The sequence below is a fragment of the Notamacropus eugenii genome, chromosome 1, assembly GCF_028372415.1.
Source record: "Notamacropus eugenii isolate mMacEug1 chromosome 1, mMacEug1.pri_v2, whole genome shotgun sequence".
Taxonomy (NCBI): Eukaryota; Metazoa; Chordata; class Mammalia; order Diprotodontia; family Macropodidae; genus Notamacropus; species Notamacropus eugenii.
Window position 1 is genome coordinate 316,467,133 of NC_092872.1, and position 21,349 is coordinate 316,488,481.

General features: G+C 38.6%; 1 protein-coding gene across 1 annotated transcript in view; it reads left to right on the top strand.

The window, feature by feature from the left end:
- Positions 1–21,349, top strand: part of SPTB (spectrin beta, erythrocytic) — a 167,606-nt gene that overhangs the window by 93,292 nt on the left and 52,965 nt on the right. Inside the window, exons 16-21 of the mRNA XM_072629604.1 lie at positions 11,962–12,718; positions 13,090–13,292; positions 14,070–14,160; positions 15,553–15,699; positions 17,348–17,611; positions 20,607–20,813. Coding sequence (XP_072485705.1) covers positions 11,962–12,718; positions 13,090–13,292; positions 14,070–14,160; positions 15,553–15,699; positions 17,348–17,611; positions 20,607–20,813 — 1,669 coding nt within the window. The remainder of the gene's footprint in view (positions 1–11,961; positions 12,719–13,089; positions 13,293–14,069; positions 14,161–15,552; positions 15,700–17,347; positions 17,612–20,606; positions 20,814–21,349) is intronic.

Here is a 21,349-nt window from a genome sequence, read left to right on the forward strand (position 1 = left end):
TTAGCAGCTTTATGTATCCTTGGACAAGTAACTTTACCTTTCTAGGTCTCATTTTCTTAATCTTTAAAATGAGTGAATTGAACTGACTGGTCCATAAATTCCCTTCTGCCTCTAAATGCTTTGATCCTATTTTCTGCCCAGCTTTGTCATAGAGTCTATCTAATAAATGCTTTTTTAAATGAGTGGATGGTCACTTTTTGGTGAACATAATCTACTGTGTCAATATCCTTCTTAAAAATGTGGAAACTTGCACTAAAATAATCCTCCAGACCTAGTTTAATCAGTGCAAAGCATAAGATGATTACTTACCCCAATTTCTATTATATATGTTAATGTTGACCAACAGTGCTTTACTCTTTTTGTCAGTCATGTCACACTGTACTTCATACTGAGTTTGTACTTGCATGAGACTTTAGGTCTTTTAACATGACTTTTTTTATCTGAGTGCAGGATTTTAGATTTATCCCTATCCTCACATTTGGGAATCATGCCAAGCTCTTTTTGAAAGTTGATTCTGGAACTTGTTTCCCCTGGGAGAGGAAGAGAGAAAAGATGTGCTATCAGAAAGGAGAAAGCCTCATACTCATTCTTCTTGGCAAACTTGAGCTTCTGGTTATCATAGTAGTATAGAGGCAATAGCCAAGGTGCCATTGAATACTCCCACCATTGCTCTGGCTCCTCACTTAAATTGAATGCGCTTCTTCAAGTCCTTTGTGTTGGTATATACCTTCCTCTCTTGATAACCTCTCAATCTCTTCCTGGGTGAGGAAAAAATAGTGCCATCCCTTTATGTCCCATCCCCTCTTTCATCCATAGATCATGGCAAGGCTAAAGATTCCATTCTGGCCAGTGCATTCTCTTTATCTCTGTGTCAGAGAAGAGAAAAATGGTACCATCCTTTCATGACACATGCCTTCTTTTATCCATAGATCTTGGTAAGTGAAAAAATTCTATTCTTGTCAGTGTGTACACTTATCTCCTGGTATATTTCTCTCTGTCTCAGAAGAGAAAAATGGCACCCTCCTTTTATGATACATGCCCTTTTTCATCTATAGATCATGTCAAGCCAAAAGATTGCATTCTGGCCAGTGCATTTACTTCCCTGTGTCAGAGAGGTATTCAGAGTATTCATACTCTGCATGTTGGTATTAAGTAGTAATCATGAACTTCTTCCCAAGATTTTGTCCTTGCCGAGAATGACTGTCCTGAATATTTCTTTCACTCACGTTCTTTCTGTGTTATAGTTAGTTGTGTGCAACTGTATATAGTTTTATGGTTTTCATCTAGTCATTTTCCTCCCTTTTGCTCAATTTACTGATTCTTCTGCTAGATTTAATTTTCACAAGCTGCATTTCACCTAGGAACCCTTCATGTACCATTGGCCATGATCTGAAATATCAAATCCTATTCTTTATCATCTCCATAGAATTATTCACTTCTTAAAGTCATAACCCCCCTTTGGGAAGAAAGAGAGAAATAAAATCTGTGCCCATGTCCAGGTCTTTCAGACACCATGCCCAGGACTTCAGTCACTAGTGATTTGTTTGTTTGTTTTCCTAGCCATATGATTAATTTTCTATGTAATGCAGTCAGTTAGTCAATAAGCAATAGAGGGATAACACTAGAATTAAGAGAGACTGGGAAAGGCTTTCTGTAGAAGGTAAAATGGCTAGGATGTGAAGAAAATGAGGAGGTAGAGGTGAGAAAGAAGAGCATTTCAGGCATAGGGGACAGCCTGGGAAAATTCCTGGAAGTGAAAGATGGAGCATCTTGTTTGAGGAATAGCCAAGAGGCTAGTGTCGCTGGATCAAAGAGTAGTGGTGGTGGGGTAGGGTGGAGTATGAGTTGCAAGATGGGAAAGGTAGGTAGGAACTAGATTATGAAGTTCTTTGAACATTAAACAAGGATTTTGTATTTAATCCTAGGGGCCACTGGAATTTATTGAGAGAGAGAGAGAGAAAGAGAGAGAGAGAGAGAAAGAGAGAGAGAGAGAGAGAGAGAGAGAGAGCAGGGTGACATGGTTGTACTTATGCTTTAGGAAAATCACTTTGGTGGCTAAGTGGAGGATGTACTGGAGTATGGAGATACTTGTGGTAGGCAGACCCACCAATAAGCTATTCCAGGAACGAGGAGATGAGGGCCTGCACTAGGGTGGTGGCAGTATTAGAGGAGAAAAGGGGACATATTAGAGAGATATGGCATAGGTGAAAGCAACAGACCTTGGCAACAAATTGAAATTGGGAGGAAAGAGAGACTGAGGAGTTGAGGATGATGCCTAGGTTGTGAGTCTGGGAGACTGGGAGGACAGTACCTTTGACAGTAAGTTTGGGAGCTGGGAAAGCTTAAGGTGAAAGATGAGTTCACTTTTGGACATATTGAGCTTTATATGTCTACTGAACATCCTTTGACATGAATAATAGGCAGCTGGAAATGTGGTCAACAGAGAGGTTAAGGTTGTATAAGTAGATTTGAGATGATCAGCATAAATATGATGACTGAATCCATGGGAGCTAAGAAAAGAACTCAGCAAGTGAAGTAGTATAGAGGGAGGAGGAGAAGGACAAGGACAGAGTACTGTGGGAGTCCCAAAGTTAGTAGGCATTGCCTGGATAAAGATCTAGTGAAGGTAAGTGAGAAGTAGCAGTCAGACAGATAAGAAGAGTGATGGTTCAAAAACTTAGAGAAAAGAGAGGATTGAAAGAAAAGAATCAAGTGTCAAAGGCTAGGATGGAGATGGATGCAAGAAGGATTACATTTTCTATATAAGAGAAACTAACAAGGGCCCTTGCAAAGTTAAGAGTAAAATCTGGATCATTTAACCCAAAGGCCATGACTTCCAGAACACTTCTCTCCCCTTCTCCCTGACTCTCCCAACGTCACAGGCCCTGCTTTCATCAGTCTTCCCCTTTAACACTGGACGAAAGAGCTGCATGTATTTGGGTTGAATGCCTCTTGATTATTGCTGTTGCCTCCTAGCAAGCATCTAGGGTAGTTCTGAGTTGGAGGCTCTCTTGGTTCTTTACCCAGGTCCTTCCTTCATATTGCTCAAAGCTACTTAAAAAGTATTGTGTTTGAATCAAAGAATTTTAGAATTGGAAGCACTATCAGAGATCATTTAATCTAAACATTATTTTACGTATGAGGAAGCTGTGGCTCACAAAAGCTAAGTTAAGCTCAAGGTTACCTGGTCATTTGGTGGGCACAACTGAGCCTTGAACCTAGATACCTTGACTCTTGGTCCAGCTGGGACCAGGAAAGTCATCTGTTTTTGAGAATAATAAATAAACATAAATAGAAATATAAAATATAAATATATAAAAATAAATATATAAAATATGAAATATATAAATATATAAAATATATAAAAATCAAAATGATGGACCTTAAACGTCTTGGCTGTCTTTTTAAAGTGAAATAAAGATTTCATTTTATTTTTAGATTTTTTAATTGTGCATTTAATTGCCACAAAAAACACCAAATATGACCATGCAATAAAAGTTCTTTGCAGGACAAAAATAAGCTTAAATGGACTAATCCTACAAACTCATTCAGAATACTACCATGAGACAAAAGACATTGAACAAGAATATGGAATATTTTGTTCTTTGAGGAGCCACTTTATAGGATCCAAGATCTCCACCTTTTGGAAGACTGGTTCCTTGAACATGTCTATGCAAGTTTTCTCTTCTTTCCCAAGTCCTAAGTGACTGTCCAGCCTTTCATTGGGTGCCTTCCTCGCTAGGAAGAAGGTGATTTTTATAGACCTTATAAACTTGGTCTGGACTGGGCTGAAGATGAGGGAGGAACCTGAAACCACTAGAAGATTCAAGAAACTTTCTCTGACTTTCTCTGTGGCCGTTGTTATCCTCTACAATGCTCTGACCTAGAGTCTGAGTGAGAAAGAATGTTCTTCAAATTGACTTTTTCATTCAGTGATTGAGGTGTTCTGGAATTGGCAAGGAAGGCCAGATTTTAAAAGAGAAACAATGCTGATTCTAGCCAAGGCAGTAAATAAATGCTGAAACATCTTTTTCCCTCTAGGGGATGAGCAATACTGACTGCCTTGTTATTACAGCTTTCCTCAGTGTGTCTTAGAAGCTCAGGGTGAATCTTTACTACACCCTTTCCACTGGGGCATTAATCTTTTTGTTATAAGATGGAGAAAAATTGTGTTGTAATTCGAGAAAGTGATCTACCCAAAGTCATGAAACAAAATTAGGAATAGAATCTATAAATCCTATTTCACAAACTAAGGCTGTCCCTCCAGGTCAGGCGTCCATTTAAGTGGTGTCAAAAACTCAGACGGAAATGGGTTCATTAAATGATGCATGAAGATCCCTGTGAGTCATGTGTTGACTTAGAAAAACACATATTAACATTATCTATGCTCTATTATGTTTTATTTATTTTATTATGTATTTCCCAATTACATTTAAATTTCTGAGATGCTTGAGGAGTGTTGCCTACTTTGGGCTGTATATTTGACACCTCTGATCTAAGGAATTTTTGTTTGTTCTTTCACTCATTTCTCTCACTTGTACTTGTAAGCCCAATTTTGCATCTTACCCAGTTTCGGTGTTTCATTGACTGGTTGGCTGAAGGCCATCATTGTTTGGGCAGTCACTAGCCAGGTTACTGTCCAGTGTCAGCCCTCTAAGAATTGGGGAAAGCTCCAAGGATTCTTATCAAAGAACACGGGTTTCCTGAACCTCAGTTCTTACTCATTCATTGAGTTCCCATGGTGACCGTCATGCATATCATAAACACAGCTCAGTGATCAGCTATACTATAGCTGAAATGCACATAACAAGCTAATTAAAGGATAATAGTCCTGGCTGAAGGAGAGGAATGGGAATTAATAAGCAGCTTTGGTGGTCAGCTAAGTTTCAAAAGCAGTGTTACAGCCCCAGGACCAGGCGTATTATCCCTGTTATACAACCTGATGATAGACAATGCTAGAATAGTTATGTGAGCAACAATTTTGCAACAGCCCTATGGTAGCTTACAGCTCAATTAGAAGGTTTCAGAGAGAGACCTGCAGATATCTCAAAGGATGTTGATGACCCAGGAGGTGAAGTTGGTCCTTTTTAGATATTCTGTCTACTGTGGTCTTGGCAAGAGGCCAGGAGACCTCATACCCTAGAAGGTTCTGGACCACTTTGCATAGTTGTTTCCAACCCGATATAAAAGATTAATTTTGCTTCTTTCAGCTGGTTATACTCACACTTAGGTGTCCTACATAGGCCACAGCTTTACTATCAAGTGTGGAGAGAGAGAGAGTGAGAGAGAGAGAGACAGAGAGAGAGAGAGAGACAGAGAGAGACAGAGAGACAGAGACAGAGAGACAGAGAGACAGAGACAGAGACAGAGAGAGACAGAGAGACAGAGAGAGAGACAATGTGAAAATGAAGTACCTGGAGGATTTGACAACTTTCATACCCAGAACTCCCACCGTGGGGAGAGTTTAGTGATTGCCTCAGTCCTATATCTAAGACTGGCTCCATCCACACTTTATTCCACTCCCTGGCTATTTTACCAAATCCATTTCAGTCCCTGATGTCCTCCCAACTCCCAACCCTTTTCTAGTTCTGGAACCAAAGTCAAATTAGCTACTAGTGTGTCAGTCTATTCCATTATCCCACCACTCACCATCCTTGTAACTTTGCAAACCAAAACACCTCTCCCTGGTCACTGCTATCATATCTATATCTATCTATATCTAAAGATGGATAGATATAGATATAGATATAGGGAGATATATTTATAGATATAGATAGATAGATATTTATAGATATAGACATAGATAGATATATCTACATATAGATATATATAGAGAGAGATATAGTGTCCTCCTATTAGAACATAATAAGCTCCTTGATGACATGAGCTTCATTTTCTTATTTGTATGCCTAGAGTTTAGTAGAGTAAATGGTATTTATAAATGTTTTTTCATTCATTGGTTGTATATTGAGAGGCAGTATAATCTAATGAATTTAGGCTAGGAGTCAGAAAAACTTGGGTTTAAGTGTTGATTTTGACACAGGCAAGTTTTGTGACCCTGGTCAAGTCATTTAACCTTTTAGTGCCCAAGTCGACTGGTTAAGATTCTAAGTTGGAGGAGCTAGCAGTCTCCATCACTGAAGGGAATTTTCACGCTTGAATTTCCTTATACCTTTGAAATCATGGACCTGGAAAAAGATCAAACCCTAATGTTAATTTCCTAATATACTCTCACCATTACTATGTGTATAGCCATTATTTCCTTAAAAATTCCTGAACAATGGGAGTTTCTGAGGTGAGGGATGCAGGATGGGTCACAGAGAAAAATGTGTGACCAAATTTACCAATGAAGAGGAAACAGATTGCAGAATGGCTGAGGAAACAAAACTAATCTGTTTCATGATTACAGAAAACACGTCTTAGATAATCAGATTCAAAGTAAAGGGCTGGGGGAAAATCTGTTATGCTCAAGCTGTATCCAAGAAAGAAAGAGTTCTAATCATGCTTATATATAAGATGACAGCAAACCAAAATACCTAAAATAGGGGCAAGCCGGGAGACAATCTTAGGACTAAAGGCACCATGTATAATGAAATAATATCAATATTAAATGTGCTTACACTTTATAGCATGCCAATTAAATTCTTTGGGAAAAGCTCACTGCAGTGAAAAAAGAGCTAGTTAGACACTAATGTTAAATGACTTTAACATTGCAAAACCAACAGAAAAATAAGTGAAAATGAAATTAGATTTGAATAAAGTGTTGGGCATACTAGATGTGAAAGACCCATGGAGATTTCTGAATAAGGTAGAGAATACACATATTTCTCAGGCTTCTATGGGATCTGCTCCTTCACATGCTAGGGTACAAAGTACGCATAAATTCAGTAAGCAAGAAATTTTAAACATATATTTTACAAACTGTAGCATACTTAAAATGGTACTCAACTAAGAAAATATAACCAAAAGACATGGACCTGAAAGGAGACTAAAATACAATATATTAAATAATGAGTGGGTCAAAGACCTGATCATAAAAACAATTAAAACTTAAGTAGTTCTTAAGGGAAAGTGTGTGTGTGTGTGTGTGTCCCTGAACATTATATTAATAACAGAGAAAAAGAAAAAATGAATTGAACAAGAAGTTAAAAAAAACACAGTAGAAAAACCAAAAAATTAATCAAAAATAAACACAAAATATTTTAAATATTTAAAGGCAAATTTAACAGAATTAAAAACTTTATTAACCCACTAAATAAAATAAAGAGCTGTTTTATCAAAGACTAAGAAAATCAATAAACTGTTAGCCAATTTGATTTTTAATAGAAACAGCAAGACCAAATTAGCAAACTGAAAAAGAGATTTCACAACAAATGGGGAAGAAATAAAGAAAACATCAAACTGCCATACCAGAACTGAAAATCAGTCTGGAATGGATGAATAGCTACAAAATCCCAAAATACCTAAAACAAACAAAACAAAGGCTGAATAACCTAATCCTGATTTCATAATTAAATTGAGTAATTAATAGATGAATTCTTCTCGAAAAGTGAATTTGAGCAAACATTCAAGAATAAGATAATCTCCCTACTACCTTAACTGTCTCAGGATTTCGTCAAGTGCTTGTTTTCTTTATTTTTGGGGAAAAAATAGGGGTCTTGTTGGTCAAACAAGGGGAATGATAAAGCAGAGGAGAACCATATATCCATATCATTAATGAACATTGATGTAAAAGTATTACAACAGTGACTAATTATAGCACTGTATCCTCAAAATATTCATTATGATCAAGTTGTATTTATATCAGAAATACAAGAATGGCTCAACGCTAGGAAAACGATTAGCAAAATAAATCCTATTAATAATTGAAAAACAAAAATTACATGATTATATCATCAGGTGCAGAACAAGTCTGTAGCATCACATTCATTTATGTTAAAAAACAAAACACTAAAAAACACTGGAACAAAATAGAACTATTCTTAATATGAAAAAACATTTATCTAAAGCTAAGAGTTAGCATTATTTTTAATTGAAAAACATTGGAAACTTTCCCAGTAAGATCAGGAATGAAGCAAAGATGCTGATCATCACAACTGATATTAACGTAGTACTGGAAATGCTGGCTATCACAGTAAGTCAAAGGAAATAAATTAATAAATTAATAAAATGCACTGGAAGACCAAGTTGTCTTTTTGTGGATGATCTGATGGTTTACTTAGAAAATTCTAGAGAATTAATAAGAATTAAGGTAATTACTTTTGCAAGTAGTAGGCTGCAACACAACTCTATAAAATAATCAGCATTTCTAATAAATTAAAAAGAAGAAACAGATATACCATTTACAATAACCCTGTCCCAAATATATGGGCATTGACCTAGTTACACATAAGACTAATATAAATAGGGCTACAAAACAATTTTCACAAAAATAAAGGAAGACCCAAATGAATGAAACATCCAGTGTGTGTAGCTGAATCATTGGACCATGTCAAAATGAGGAGAATGTTATTGTTTGTTGTAACTCAATTGTTTCAATCATGTCCGACTCTGTGTCCCCATTTGTGGTTTTCTTTTTTTTTTTAAATTATTTTTTAATGTTTAACAATCACTGCCATACAATTGAGATTTTATCCCCCCCACACCTACCCCCCACTACCCCCCTCCCTCCCCACGACTGCATACAGTTCTGTATAGGTTCCACATATACTTTCCTATTGAGTACATTTTCACTATAGTCATGCTATGTAGTCGGACTAAAATAAATGGAAGAAATCATATAACAAATCAAATCATGATACACAAAAACATACACATACACAAACATGATCTGCTACATTCTGCTAATGACTTCCATATTTCTTTCTCTGAGTGTGGAAGGCATTTTGCCTTAGAGAACCACCATTGGGATTTTTTTTTAATTTTTTAATGTTTAACAATCACTGCCATACAATTGTGATTTTATCCCCCCCCCACCCCCCACTCCCCCCTTCCCTCCCCACGACTACATACAATTCTGTATAGATTCTACATATACTTTCCTATTGAGTATTTTTCACTATAGTCATGCTATGTAGTCAGACTAAGATAAATGAAAGAAATCGTATAACAAATCAGAACATGATACACAAACACATACACATACACAAACATGATCTGTTACATTATGTGAGTGACTTCCATATTTCTCTCTCTGAGTGTGGAAGGCATTTTGCCTTGAGAACCACCATTGGGATTTTTTTTTTTTGTAAGAAGTTCTTGTGTTATTACAAAAATCTAAGTCTACCAGAAAAAACTCTCACACCCTGTGGTCATTGCTGTGCACAAAGTTCTCCTGGTTCTGCTCCTTTCACTCAGCATCAGGTCATATAAGTCCTTCCAGGCCTCTCTGAAGTCTTCTTGTTCATCATTTCTTATGGCACAATAGTACTCCATTACATTTCCCATTTGTGGTTTTCTTGGCAAAGATCCTAGAGTGGTTTGCCATTTCCTTCTCCAGCTCATTTTACAGATAAGAAAACTGAGGCAAACTTTCCCAGGGTCACACAACTGCTAAGTGTTTGAGGTCAGATATAAACTCAGGAAGATGAGTCTCCCTGACTTCCTGCCTGGTACTCTATCCACTGTGCCACCCAGATGTCCAATTTGTACAGTTTACTGGCCTCCATTTCTATATTCCATATAGGGCATTCTATAGACTCACCTTCCTGAGTTCAAATTTGGCCTTAGACACTTATTACACATGTGATCCTGGGAAAGTCACTTAACCCTGTCCTCTTCAGTTTCCTGATCTGTAAAGCGAGCTGGAGAAGAAAATGGCAAACCACTTCAGGATCTCTGCCAAGACAACCCTAAATGGGGTCACAAAGAGCTAGATAAGACTAAAATGACTGAAAAACACTGACATTTTTATATGAGTTTGATACCACTAAACTAGGACAGCCTTCTCATTTTATAGATGAGGAATTATTGTGATTATATAAACAATATTTTAAAAGATTTTTTCCCTAAATAAAGTTAAAGTACTATCGGTGTTGTCCCCATTTCGTCTGAGGAAACAGGCTCATAAAATTTAAGTAACTTGTACATAGTAATGCAATAAGATTACACCAGAGGTCCAAGTCCTCTGTACTTTCTTCTCTGTACAACACTGCCTCCCTGTGGTGACAGTAGGAAAGCACCATGGCATTGTAGACATTTTCAGTCTGGATCACTTATTAGCTCTATGACCTTGGGCAATCCTTACCATCTCGTTGCCTAAGTTTCTTCATATGTCAGATGTGCAGGTGGAAGTAGAATACCTCCAAGTTCCCTTCGGTTCTAAATATACGATCAGAAAATAACTTCAACTTGAAATTGTGTGGATTTGTGATTGATGTGAATAGCCAGTCCAGGGGCACAGATCCTACCTCATCCATCCCTCATCTTGTACATCCTTTGCCTTTGTCTTCTTGCAAATCCTCAGTCTTTTTCGAGAACCCTTGCTGGCATCCTTGCATAAATACCATTAGAGCTCTGTTTATCTGTTATTTGCTTTTGCTATGGGATCAATCTAATTGTGTGAACAATTTAACTCCTTTTCTGGGCATACATACCTTTATTGATATCCTCCTCTCTTTTTGTGCACAGTTCTTAACTTGTAAAGGAATATTGCCTAATCCCACTCACTATGCATCTCACAGTCCTTTGAGTTTTCTGCTTTTGAGGTTGTTTTCAGAGAGAGAGGTTTTAGTAAAATGGTAGAAATGGAAGTTGCAAGGCAGAGATCATGTTTTATCTATCTTTATCCCTCACCCAGCAGCTCACCCACTAAGACAGTTCCTTACTCATATTAAATGTTTAACAAATATTGAATTAATGAATCTCCATCATAATATAATAAACACATATATTAATATTATATACTGATGATTCATATTTAGTACTTAATTACAAAGTATTAAGCAATAATAATATTTATTATTGTTCCCATTTTATAGGTAAAGCCTAATAAAATTAAGGGATTTGCCTACAAATAGCAAACCTGAGTTCCTAGTACAGTTTTTTCTGACTCTAGTGATTTTTCCACTACAACACATTTTCATTCTCATATATAACAATATATTAATAATGGAGGACATTCCGCTTATTTCACTACTTCTTTTTCAAAAACATTTTTTGCTTATTTTGTGCAAGATCAGGTGCTTAAAATGCAAAAACAAACAAAAGAAAGTTACTGACTTCAAGGAGCTTATATTTTAAAGTCCTATCTCCCATGAATATTGTGAGCATATCTTAGGGAGATAACCAATCTATTCCTTGAAAGATTGAACATAGATAGCACTTAGAAGAGTCGTATTGGGAAACTCAGAAAATCTCTTAGCTTACCATTATACCTACTGGACCTTCTCAAATCCATTCATATGTCATATAGCAGTATAATACCTAAATGTCAGTAGTCTGGAGTACTTTGGTTCTCCATTCTGTCCTTGAGCTAAATTTTTTGTTCCCCTCTTCTCCCAAACCCATTTCCATATAGATACTGTCTGGTTTCTTTTAAGTTTTAGGCCTATATTTGTTCCTCATTACATAAACCTATTACTTAGAAAGTAGGATAATAGAATAATTTTATAATAGAATAATATAGGGATATAATAATAATAATAGGGATAATAGAAGGGATGGCAGATTGGGGGAAGGGCAAACACTTTTGCAGAGGGACAGGTCAAAAGAGAAAATAGAGGAATAGAATGGAGGGTGGGACAGGATAGAGGAAAATATCATCTTTCACAACACAACTGCTATGGAAGTGTTTTGCATGACTACACTTGTATAATCTATATCAAATTGCTTGCCTTCTACTATTGGCAAATATGTTTTTTATGTTCCCTGTTGGATGTGTTTTCACTACTAGGGTGATGGAGCTGGGAAGAAAACATCACCCGCAGCCAACCATGTATTTTTTTTTTCTCTTCCCACCAGATGGGAAGCATTCCAGACCATGGTGTCTGAGTGTCGGAAGGCGGTGGACTCGGCACTCAGTGTACACAACTACTGTGTGGACTGTGAGGAGACAGGCAAGTGGATTATGGACAAGACAGAGGTGGTAGAGTCAACAAAGGATCTTGGCCGGGACCTAGCAGGAGTGATTGCCATCCAGCGGAAACTGTATGGACTAGAGCGGGATGTGGCTGCTATCCAATCGAGGGTGGGTGCTCTAGAGCGGGAGTCCCAGCGGCTGATCCAGGAGCATCCTGAATTGCAGGAGAACATTGGGAAACGGCAGGCTTACGTTGAGGAGTTGTGGCAGAAGTTGCAGCAAGCGCTGAGGGGTCAGGAAGCATCCCTTGGTGAGGCCAGTCAGCTGCAGAAGTTCCTGCAAGACCTTGATGACTTCCAGGCATGGCTGTTCATGGCACAAAAGGCTGTGGCTTCTGAAGATGCACCTGACTCCTTGCCTGAAGCTGAGCAGCTCCTCCAACAGCATGCAGCCATCAAAGATGAGATTGATGGACACAAAGATGATTACCAGAATGTCAAGGTTTCCGGGGAGAAGGTGATCCAGGGCCAGACTGACCCAGAGTACCAGCTCCTGGGCCAGAGGCTTGAAGGTGTGGACACAGGCTGGGATGCCCTCTGCAAGATGTGGGAGAACCGGGGCCAGTTCCTTTCCCAGTGCCTTGGTTTCCAGGAGTTCCAAAAGGATGCCAAACAGGCAGAAGCAGTTCTGAGTAATCAGGTATAGAGAAGGAGGTGGCAGAGGGTAGAGGGGAGAAAGAAAACATTTTCTGGCAGCAAGGGGAGAGACTGAGGATGTCTTTATTAGTTATTGGGATTGAGTTTTTCTCCCCCTAATCCTCCCTTTTCCCAACTATAGCTAGTTTTTCCATCCCTATGTTGTCAAGATGACCACTCCTCCTCTCTTAGCCTGTTAGAGTAGGGGAGCCAAGATAGTGACCTAAATTTTTCCCTGAATGGTTAACATCCTGTATTATAAGACCCACAAAGGTATTTTGGGAAATTGCAAGAGAAGGACTTGAGACCCTTAGAGTTTTCCTGGGTACCCCTCTTATTTTGCTTCATACCCCATCCTGGGATTTGCTCCAATAGGAATACACTCTTGCTCACCTGGAGCCTCCAGACTCATTGGAAGCTGCAGAAGCTGGGATTCGTAAGTTTGAGGATTTCTTGGTGTCCATGGAGAATAACCGCGATAAAATCTTGAACACTGTGGCCTCTGGGAACACACTGGTCAATGAGGGAAACATCTACTCTGACAAAATTAAGGAAAAAGTACTGCTGATCGAGGACAGGTAATCCAACCCTTGGGGGATATATATCAGGTAAGAGGTTAGATTAGATAAATCTTAAGGCAGAATTATTTAATCTGGAGTCTATAGATTTTAGGAGCCTATGAACTTTGATAAAAAAAAAAGTTTATCTCTATTTTCACTAACCTCTAACTGAAATTTCATATTTCTTACAGTAATAAAATGGGGACCTAGTAGGGGCCTGAAAGAATCCATGACACAAAAAGGGTGAAAAACCCCTTGTGTAGGGGCAGCTAGGTGGCACAGTAGATAAAGCACCGGCCCTGGGGTCGGGAGGACCTGAGTTCAAATCCAGCCTCAGACACCTATTAGCTTTGTGATCCTGGGCAAGTCACTTAACCCTGATTGCCTTAAAAAAAAGAAGAAAACAAAGAACCCCTTCTGTAAGGTCTAGTATTCGGTCTCATAGTTAATAATAATAACTAATAGTTAGCATTAATACAACACTTACTATGGCACTACTATATAGCACATTGTGCTATATGCTTTATAATTGTTATCTCATTTGATCTTCAGCACAACGCTGGAAGGTAAATACTATTATTATCCTCATTTTACAGATGAGGAAACTGAGACAAGTAGGTTAAGGGACTTACCCAGGGTCACACAGCTTAGAAGGATTTAAGGTTGAATTTGAACTCAGGTCCTCCTGACTCTAGGCCTGGCATTCTATTCCCAAGGCCTTGGCAATCAGTCAATGGAAGGGGACTGCTATTTCCTATATTTTTTGTGACTGTCTCTTGGCATCTTTCCTTCTAGGCACAAAAAGAATAATGAGAAATCTCAGGAAGCAGCACTTGTCCTGAGAGACAACTTGGACCTTCAGAACTTCCTACAAAACTGTCAGGAGGTAATAATCTGGAAGGATTTCAAGAACTAACTATCCAGGATTAAAGGACCTCACCACCCCCATCCTATCCCCAAAGCCTTTAAAATCCCTTTCAAATCTAAAAAACAATGTGGTTGTACAAGAGGAAAAAAGAAACAGAAGAAATCCCAGAGGCTTGACTCCTTGTCACTTCAGATGACCTCTGGCAGCCTTGCTTTTTCTTCTGGTTTTATATTGTCTTCAGATAAAGTAGCCTGATGTAAGGTTCAGGACCTTCGCCATTGACTTGACTTGAAGGGAATTCCCTGCTTCCTCTAAGAGAAGGTCAATCTGTCCTAGGCTTCATTTCACACTTCAACTTTATGCTCAATAACTACCCCTTGTCTTTACCCTCTTAATGACTTTGGAAAGGAATGGTTTGGAATGATGCAGGCTTAATCCTGGCATTAACACACAGTGTCAAGTCAACGAGTCAGTATTTTTTAAGCTTCTACTATGTGCCAGGAATTAGTCTAAGTGCCAGGGTTACAAATAAAGGCCAAAACAACCTCTGCTTTCAAGGAGTTCACAGTTTAATGAGGGAAGCGACATGCAAACAACTATGTACAAACCAGATGTTTTCAGAATCAATTGAAGATAATCTCAAAGAGAAGGTATGAGCATTAGACTGGAAAGGGGAGAGCTTCTTACAGACAGGAGGATATTAGCTGAGACTGTGAGACTTCACATATTAGAAATGTTTGATCCCCATCAACATGCTTCTTAAGCTGTTTATGGTTATATGGTCTATTCTTGATCTCATTCCTCATCAAACATTTACTCTCTGTTCATTAGCAATATCTTAGCTGGAATTTAAAGAGCCAAGAAGGAAATTTAATAAGTGCAATAATTTCACTTACTAAGATCAAATGTCTGATTTTTCTTAAGAGTATCATATGGGGATAGGCATAGGTACTAAATAAGAATCCCTCTGGCCTCAAGGAGTTTCCAGTTTAGTAGGATGATACATTGCATAAACAAAGAGCTCACCATAGAAAATAAGTAATTTTTTATTTACAATATATAAGTTCTATTATCTATATTATCTAAGATAATAGAGTTGCAAACAATGTTATACCGGGTTCAAGGCCAGAAAGTTGGGCAATTAGAAGGATGTTAAGGACAAGTAAATGGAAGCTCAATGTTCACACTAGAAGAAGAACTTCGGCACCAACTAAGGAAGGAGTTTTCGCAGTAAAGCCTGGTAGGGGGAAGAAAATGGAGCACAAACATTTTCATTCTCACACTTTTTCCTCTTAACCCATTGAACTAACCGTGGCTCCTGTAAAGTGTTTCTTTCACAAGCCTGATGGGTGGTAGGTTTGTTCTGGGTCCTTGTTTGTGGAGGATTCAACCTAAGTTTCCTGCCTACAGCTCACCCTCTGGATCAATGACAAGCTACTATCATCTCAAGATATTTCTTATGAAGAAGCCCGAAACTTGCACAACAAATGGCAGAAGCATCAAGCATTCATGGCGGAACTGGCTTCCAACCAAGGATGGCTGGATAAAGTGGATGAGGTAAAGCAGATGGTGGCTAGCACTGTGTCCAGGAAGGCCTGCCTGGTTGGAGCATTATCCAGATCATGTGCAAAATTCTTGGAATTGTATGAAAATAACTTCATTTTAATAGCTTCTTTTATGCAGGAATCACCCTTAAATAGATAATAGTTAAACCTCCCAAGTTCCTATAGTATCCACCCCATTATAGATGGGAACATGAGACAGCAGAGTTGGTTGGTGGTTTACCAGGATCAGAGTCTGTCAGGATGTGAGAGTTGTCCCCAGGACATTTTGGACATGATAACAAAAGCTGGTCATGGACCCCTAAGGCATGTTGCCAGGATAATGGTAATTATTCATCGTCATATTTAGTTTTCCTCATCCAAGAGGAACAAAACACTGTCCGGAATTAGATGTATATAGGAGATGGGTGATCAATTTCCTGTTGTTCAGTCGTTCACTCTTCATGACCGCATGTGGGGTTTTCTTGGCAAATTTAATAGAATGATTTTGCCATTTTCTTCTCCATCTTATTTTATAAGTGAGGAAACTAAAGTAAATGTCTGAGACCAGACGACTCAGAAAGAGAAGACTTCCTGACTCCAGGTCCCACCCTCTATGTACTGTACCATCTAGCTATCCACCTGTTAATCCTCACTATGCCACCAAGCTGTGTAAGAGGATGATGAATGACTATTTTTATTATCTTCTAGATGGAAAAACCAAGAGACTTCACAAAAAGAAGGGATTTTATGAATGTCACAATTTAAGATGTGACTAGAATTAGACCCAGGAATTTTGCATTCTATAATTGCAATTATACTTTAAAAAAAAGAAAGAAAGAAAAAAGATTTATTTTATTTAGCATTTTGTAATAGTAAAGTTTTTCACATTCCTCTCTCACATGACCCTCACAAACAATCCTATGGGGTTGTTAATACTTGTCACACTATCTCCATTATAGATAAAGAAGTCAAGGATGAAAAAGGTTAATTAACTTGGCCAACGTCTCACAGCTGATGAGCTCCATACCTGGGATTAGAGTCTTTTGACTCTAAATCCAGAGCTATTTCCACTTTCTTTTGTATCTTCTAGTATTTGCCAAACAAAGAGCAGGTGTATGACAGATATTGTCAGGGTCACCTTTAGTGGGGTTCAGTGCCTTGCCATAGATGTTTCTATGCAAACAAAATCAGATTAAAATCATTTCAAGAGAAAGAGTCTTAAAAGAAGAGCCTGGAGGGCACAGTAAAGAGTGAAGGTAGACTACAAAGGGAGAGAAATTTTGCATTAGAGATGGTCTGGCAGGGAGATTTTGGACAAATTACATAGCTATGAACTTCAAGGAGTTTTTTTGGTTTGTTTTGTTTTTAGTGTAAACTGGTGAAATCATTTCCTTCTCCCAACTTCTGCTGCATCATTGAAGTGCTAACTGGCACCCATCATTGTAGCAACATGGCCCCTCCAAAACCTGAACTCTGGGTGTTTTTACTTTGAATTAGTCTTTTTCTTGATCTTGGCATTCTGCTCCCTACTTACTTCTCTATCTGTTGTTTCAGTGCCCTACCTCAGTGGTCATGGACACTGCTTCCTTCTTGTAGAAAGATGTCTCCCCAATCATCCCTGGAGGCCTCATAGTGGACTCTCCTCTTTATTCCCCATACAGGAGGGAAGGCAGCTTATAGAGGAGAAGCCACAGTTTACAGATGTGGTGACCCAACGGCTGAGGCAGCTGCACCGACTCTGGGACGAGCTGCAGTCCACCACACAAGAGAAGGCCCAGCACCTTTTTGCTGCCAGCCGCTCAGACCTGCATGCCCAAACATATGCTGACCTCAACAAATGGATCAGTGCCATGGAGGACCAACTGAAGTCTGATGACCCTGGCAAAGACCTGACTAGTGTTAACCGGATGCTGACTAAATTGAAGGTATGTGAACAAGTTGTATAGTTTTATAGTTACAAGGAATTTTCCTGTAGATCTTCAGTTCCAGTCTACTACTTCATAGATGAGGATGATGAAATTCAGAAATGTAAAGCTGTTGGTTAGTCACAGAGTCACGACAAGAACCCAGGTGTCCAAGGCCTTATTTTTGTACTTTCCTCCAGAATACTATGGAATTGTCTCTCTTTTAGCACTTTCCTGTCTGATGGTGATTGTGATTACTCACTGGTGGTGACATGGAGATAGGCCTATGTGTTCATTCCTTGGGTGGGAAGTGAAACATTGCTGAGTCCATCTTCATGGATATGAATACCAGACAAGACAAAGAATGGGGGGATAGTGTGTTTCTCTCTCAATACTTCCAGAAGCAAGAGCTTGGAGCAGCTGTGGCCATAATTCTTCCCACCTCCAGGCAGCACCTCAGTGTTATAGGTCAGCATATATAGGAACAGGGTTGTCCTGTGTGAAGTAGAGTAGGCAACCACTTACAGAAATATGACTGAAAAGAGCTCTGGGAAGACTCACCTCCTCCAAATTTCTCTCAATCAGTTGTCTCTGGTGTCTGAAATTCTACTATTTGAGAGTCCTTTGGGCTAAGGTATTGTTCTCTATTAAAGAACACATTCCTTTGGGGAATCTAGCACATTAAACCTGTGCTGTATGCTATTAGCACTTCATTTAGTGTTAGTTAATTTATCAAGTCCTGTTTTGCAGAGGACAGGTTTGGTGAGGAGGGGGCAGGGAAGAGGGAGAGAGACATACAGAGTTTGACCTGTTTACCCAACAAGAGCAGGCCTTGGTGACATTGGGACCTTGAAAACCTTTCAGGAATACAACATGGGGGAGAAGAAGTAGGAAATCCATAAGCACAACTTTCATCTATCTCACAACTTTGCTACGGACAGGTCTTGATGCTATAAGGTAGCTTTCTCAGAATAGAAAGAATCCACCGATCACCTCCTGAAAGATATTCCAAAAGGAAAACTCCTAGGAATATTATAGCCAAATTCCAGAGTTCCCAGGTCAAGGAGAAAATATTACAAGCAGCCAGAAAAAAACAATTCAAATATTGTGGAAACACAATCAGGATAACACAAGATTTAGTAGCTTCTACACAAAAGGATGGGAGGGCTTGGAATATGTTATTCCAGAGGTCAAAGGAGATAGGATTAAAACCAAGAATCACCTACCCAGCAAAACTGAGTATAATACTTCAGGGGAAAAAAATGGAACTTCAATGAAATAGAGGGCTTCCAAGCATTCTTGGTGAAAAAACTGGAGTGGAATAAAAAATTTAACTTTCAAATACAAAAATCAACAGAAGCAGGAAAAAGTAAACAAGAAAGAGAAACCATAAGGGACTTATTAAAGTTGAACTGTTAGCATTCCTACATGGAAAGATAATATTTGTAACTCATGAGACCTTTCTCAGTATTGGGATAGTTGGAGGGAAAATATATGTGTGTATGTATATGTATGTGTGTGTGTGTGTGTATGTAGAGAGGGGAGGGGGGAGAGGCAGAGGACACTGGATGAGCTGAATATAAAGGGATGATATCTAAAAAATAAAATTCAGTGTTGAGAGGAATGTACTAGGAGAAAGAAAGGGAGAGGTAGAATGTAGTAAATTATCTCACATAAAAAAGGCAAGAAAGAGCTTTTACAATGGAGGGGAAGAAGGAGAAGATGAAAGGGAATATGTGAGCCTTACCTTGATCCAATTTGGCTTCAGGAGGGAATAACATACACACTCAATTGGGTATGGAAGTTTGTCTTACCCTACAGGAAAGTAGAGGGGAAGGGGATAAGAGAGAAGGGATAATAGAAGGGACGGCAGATTGGAGGAAGGAGTAATCAGAAGCAGACACTTTTGTAGAGGGATAGGTTAAAGGAGAGAATAGAGAAATAGAATGGAGGGTGAGACAAGATAGAGGGAAATATCGTCTTTCACAACATAACTGTTATGGAAGTGTTTTTCATGACTATACTTGTATAATCTATGTTGAATTGCTTGCCTTCTTAAAGAGGGTGGGTGGGGAGAGGGCAAGGGAGAGAATGTGGAACTCAAAGCTTTAAAAATGAATGTTAAAAATGGTTTTTACATGCTACTAGGATATAAGATATATAGGCAGTAGGGTATAGAAATCTATCTTACCCTATAGGAATATTGAAGGGAAAAGGATAAGAGGGGGGTGGGGTAATAGAAGTGGGAGGTGAATTGAAGGAAAGGGTAATCAGAATACATGCTGTCCTGGGTGAGGGGGGAGAGGGAAGATAGGGAGAAAATTTGAAATTCAAAATTTTGTGGAAGTGAATGTTGAAAACTGAAAATAAATAAATTTAATTTTTAAAAAGATAACTTTTTCAGGCTTTTAACTATGCGTATATTATATATCCATCTGTAAACTGCCTTAAGTGGAAGGGGGAATATATCCTAAATAAAATAGGTAAGTTAAAAATATACTGTAGTAGTCCCAATATAAACATCACCCCTTAGCTGGGATGACTTTGAGAAGAAAAAATAATGGGTATACATTATACAATAATTATACAAAATTACTGTGTATATAATTATTTATGCATTTATATTTCTCTTCAAATAAAGGGTCTTAAATTAATTTTTCTCGTAACTGTCATCTTCATTTTTGTTCTTCTGTTAGTTGGAGAAAAACATTTAGTTTTTCCCAGTAGCTGACTTTGTGCTTTTTGTAGGGATTTTTTTTTTGGCAGATTTTTTTTTGGTAGATTTGTGATTTTAGACTAACACAGTTGTAAGCACTGTAAAGTTTCAGAGGAGGAACAGCTTCCTACGTCCATCCTCTGATCTTATCAAGAAAGGCTTTACAGGGCAGATGGGATGAGTTGGGCCTTGAAACAAGGGCTGAATGTGGATACATAGGGAGGAATATAAATTTCATTCCACTTCATGGGTTGTTTGGGCTCTTAAGTCTTGACTGACACTATATTTCTTGGGTTTCAGAGGGTGGAGGATCAAGTGAATGTGAGGAAAAAGGAGTTGGGAGAGCTGTTGTCCCAGGTGCCCCCAGTTGGGGATGAAGCAGATGGTACAGAGCCAAGCATTGAGAAGCGGTTTCTGGACCTTCTAGTTCCTCTGGGTAAGAGGAAGAAACAGCTGGAGTCATCTAGAGCCAAGTTGCAGATCAACAGAGATATAGAGGATGAGACGGTAAGTCCTCTGCCTCTCTCTATCCTCAACATAGCTATCACCAGATTTCTCTCGGTCTTTTATCAGGAAGTACCTCAAGTCAACAAACATTTACTAAGCATTTACAATGTAAAAGGCTCTGAGCTACACTGGGGGAATACAAAGATATAACTGGCATTCAAGGAACTTACAATCTAATGTGCAAAGGATACAGGGGAAATGTCTAAAGGTGAGATCCAAGCAAAGTGCTAAGAGAAATTTTGAGGAGAAATAAATCACTTTTACCAGGGACCACTTCAAGGAGAAAATAACATCTGAGTTGGACAGGAAGGAAGGGAAAAGACAGAATAAAATCAAAGTTGGGGGCAGTTCATTTCCAAGTGTAAGCACCCAAAGAGAGCACAATAAAAGTAGTTCATTTTGACTAGAATGAAAATTACATGAAAGGGAGTAGTACAAGAGAAGAGATGATAGATAAGTAGTGCCATTTTGGGGGGGAAGGTCATTGAACATCAGAGTTAGAATTCTGTTTTATTCTGTAGATAGTGGGGACCTAT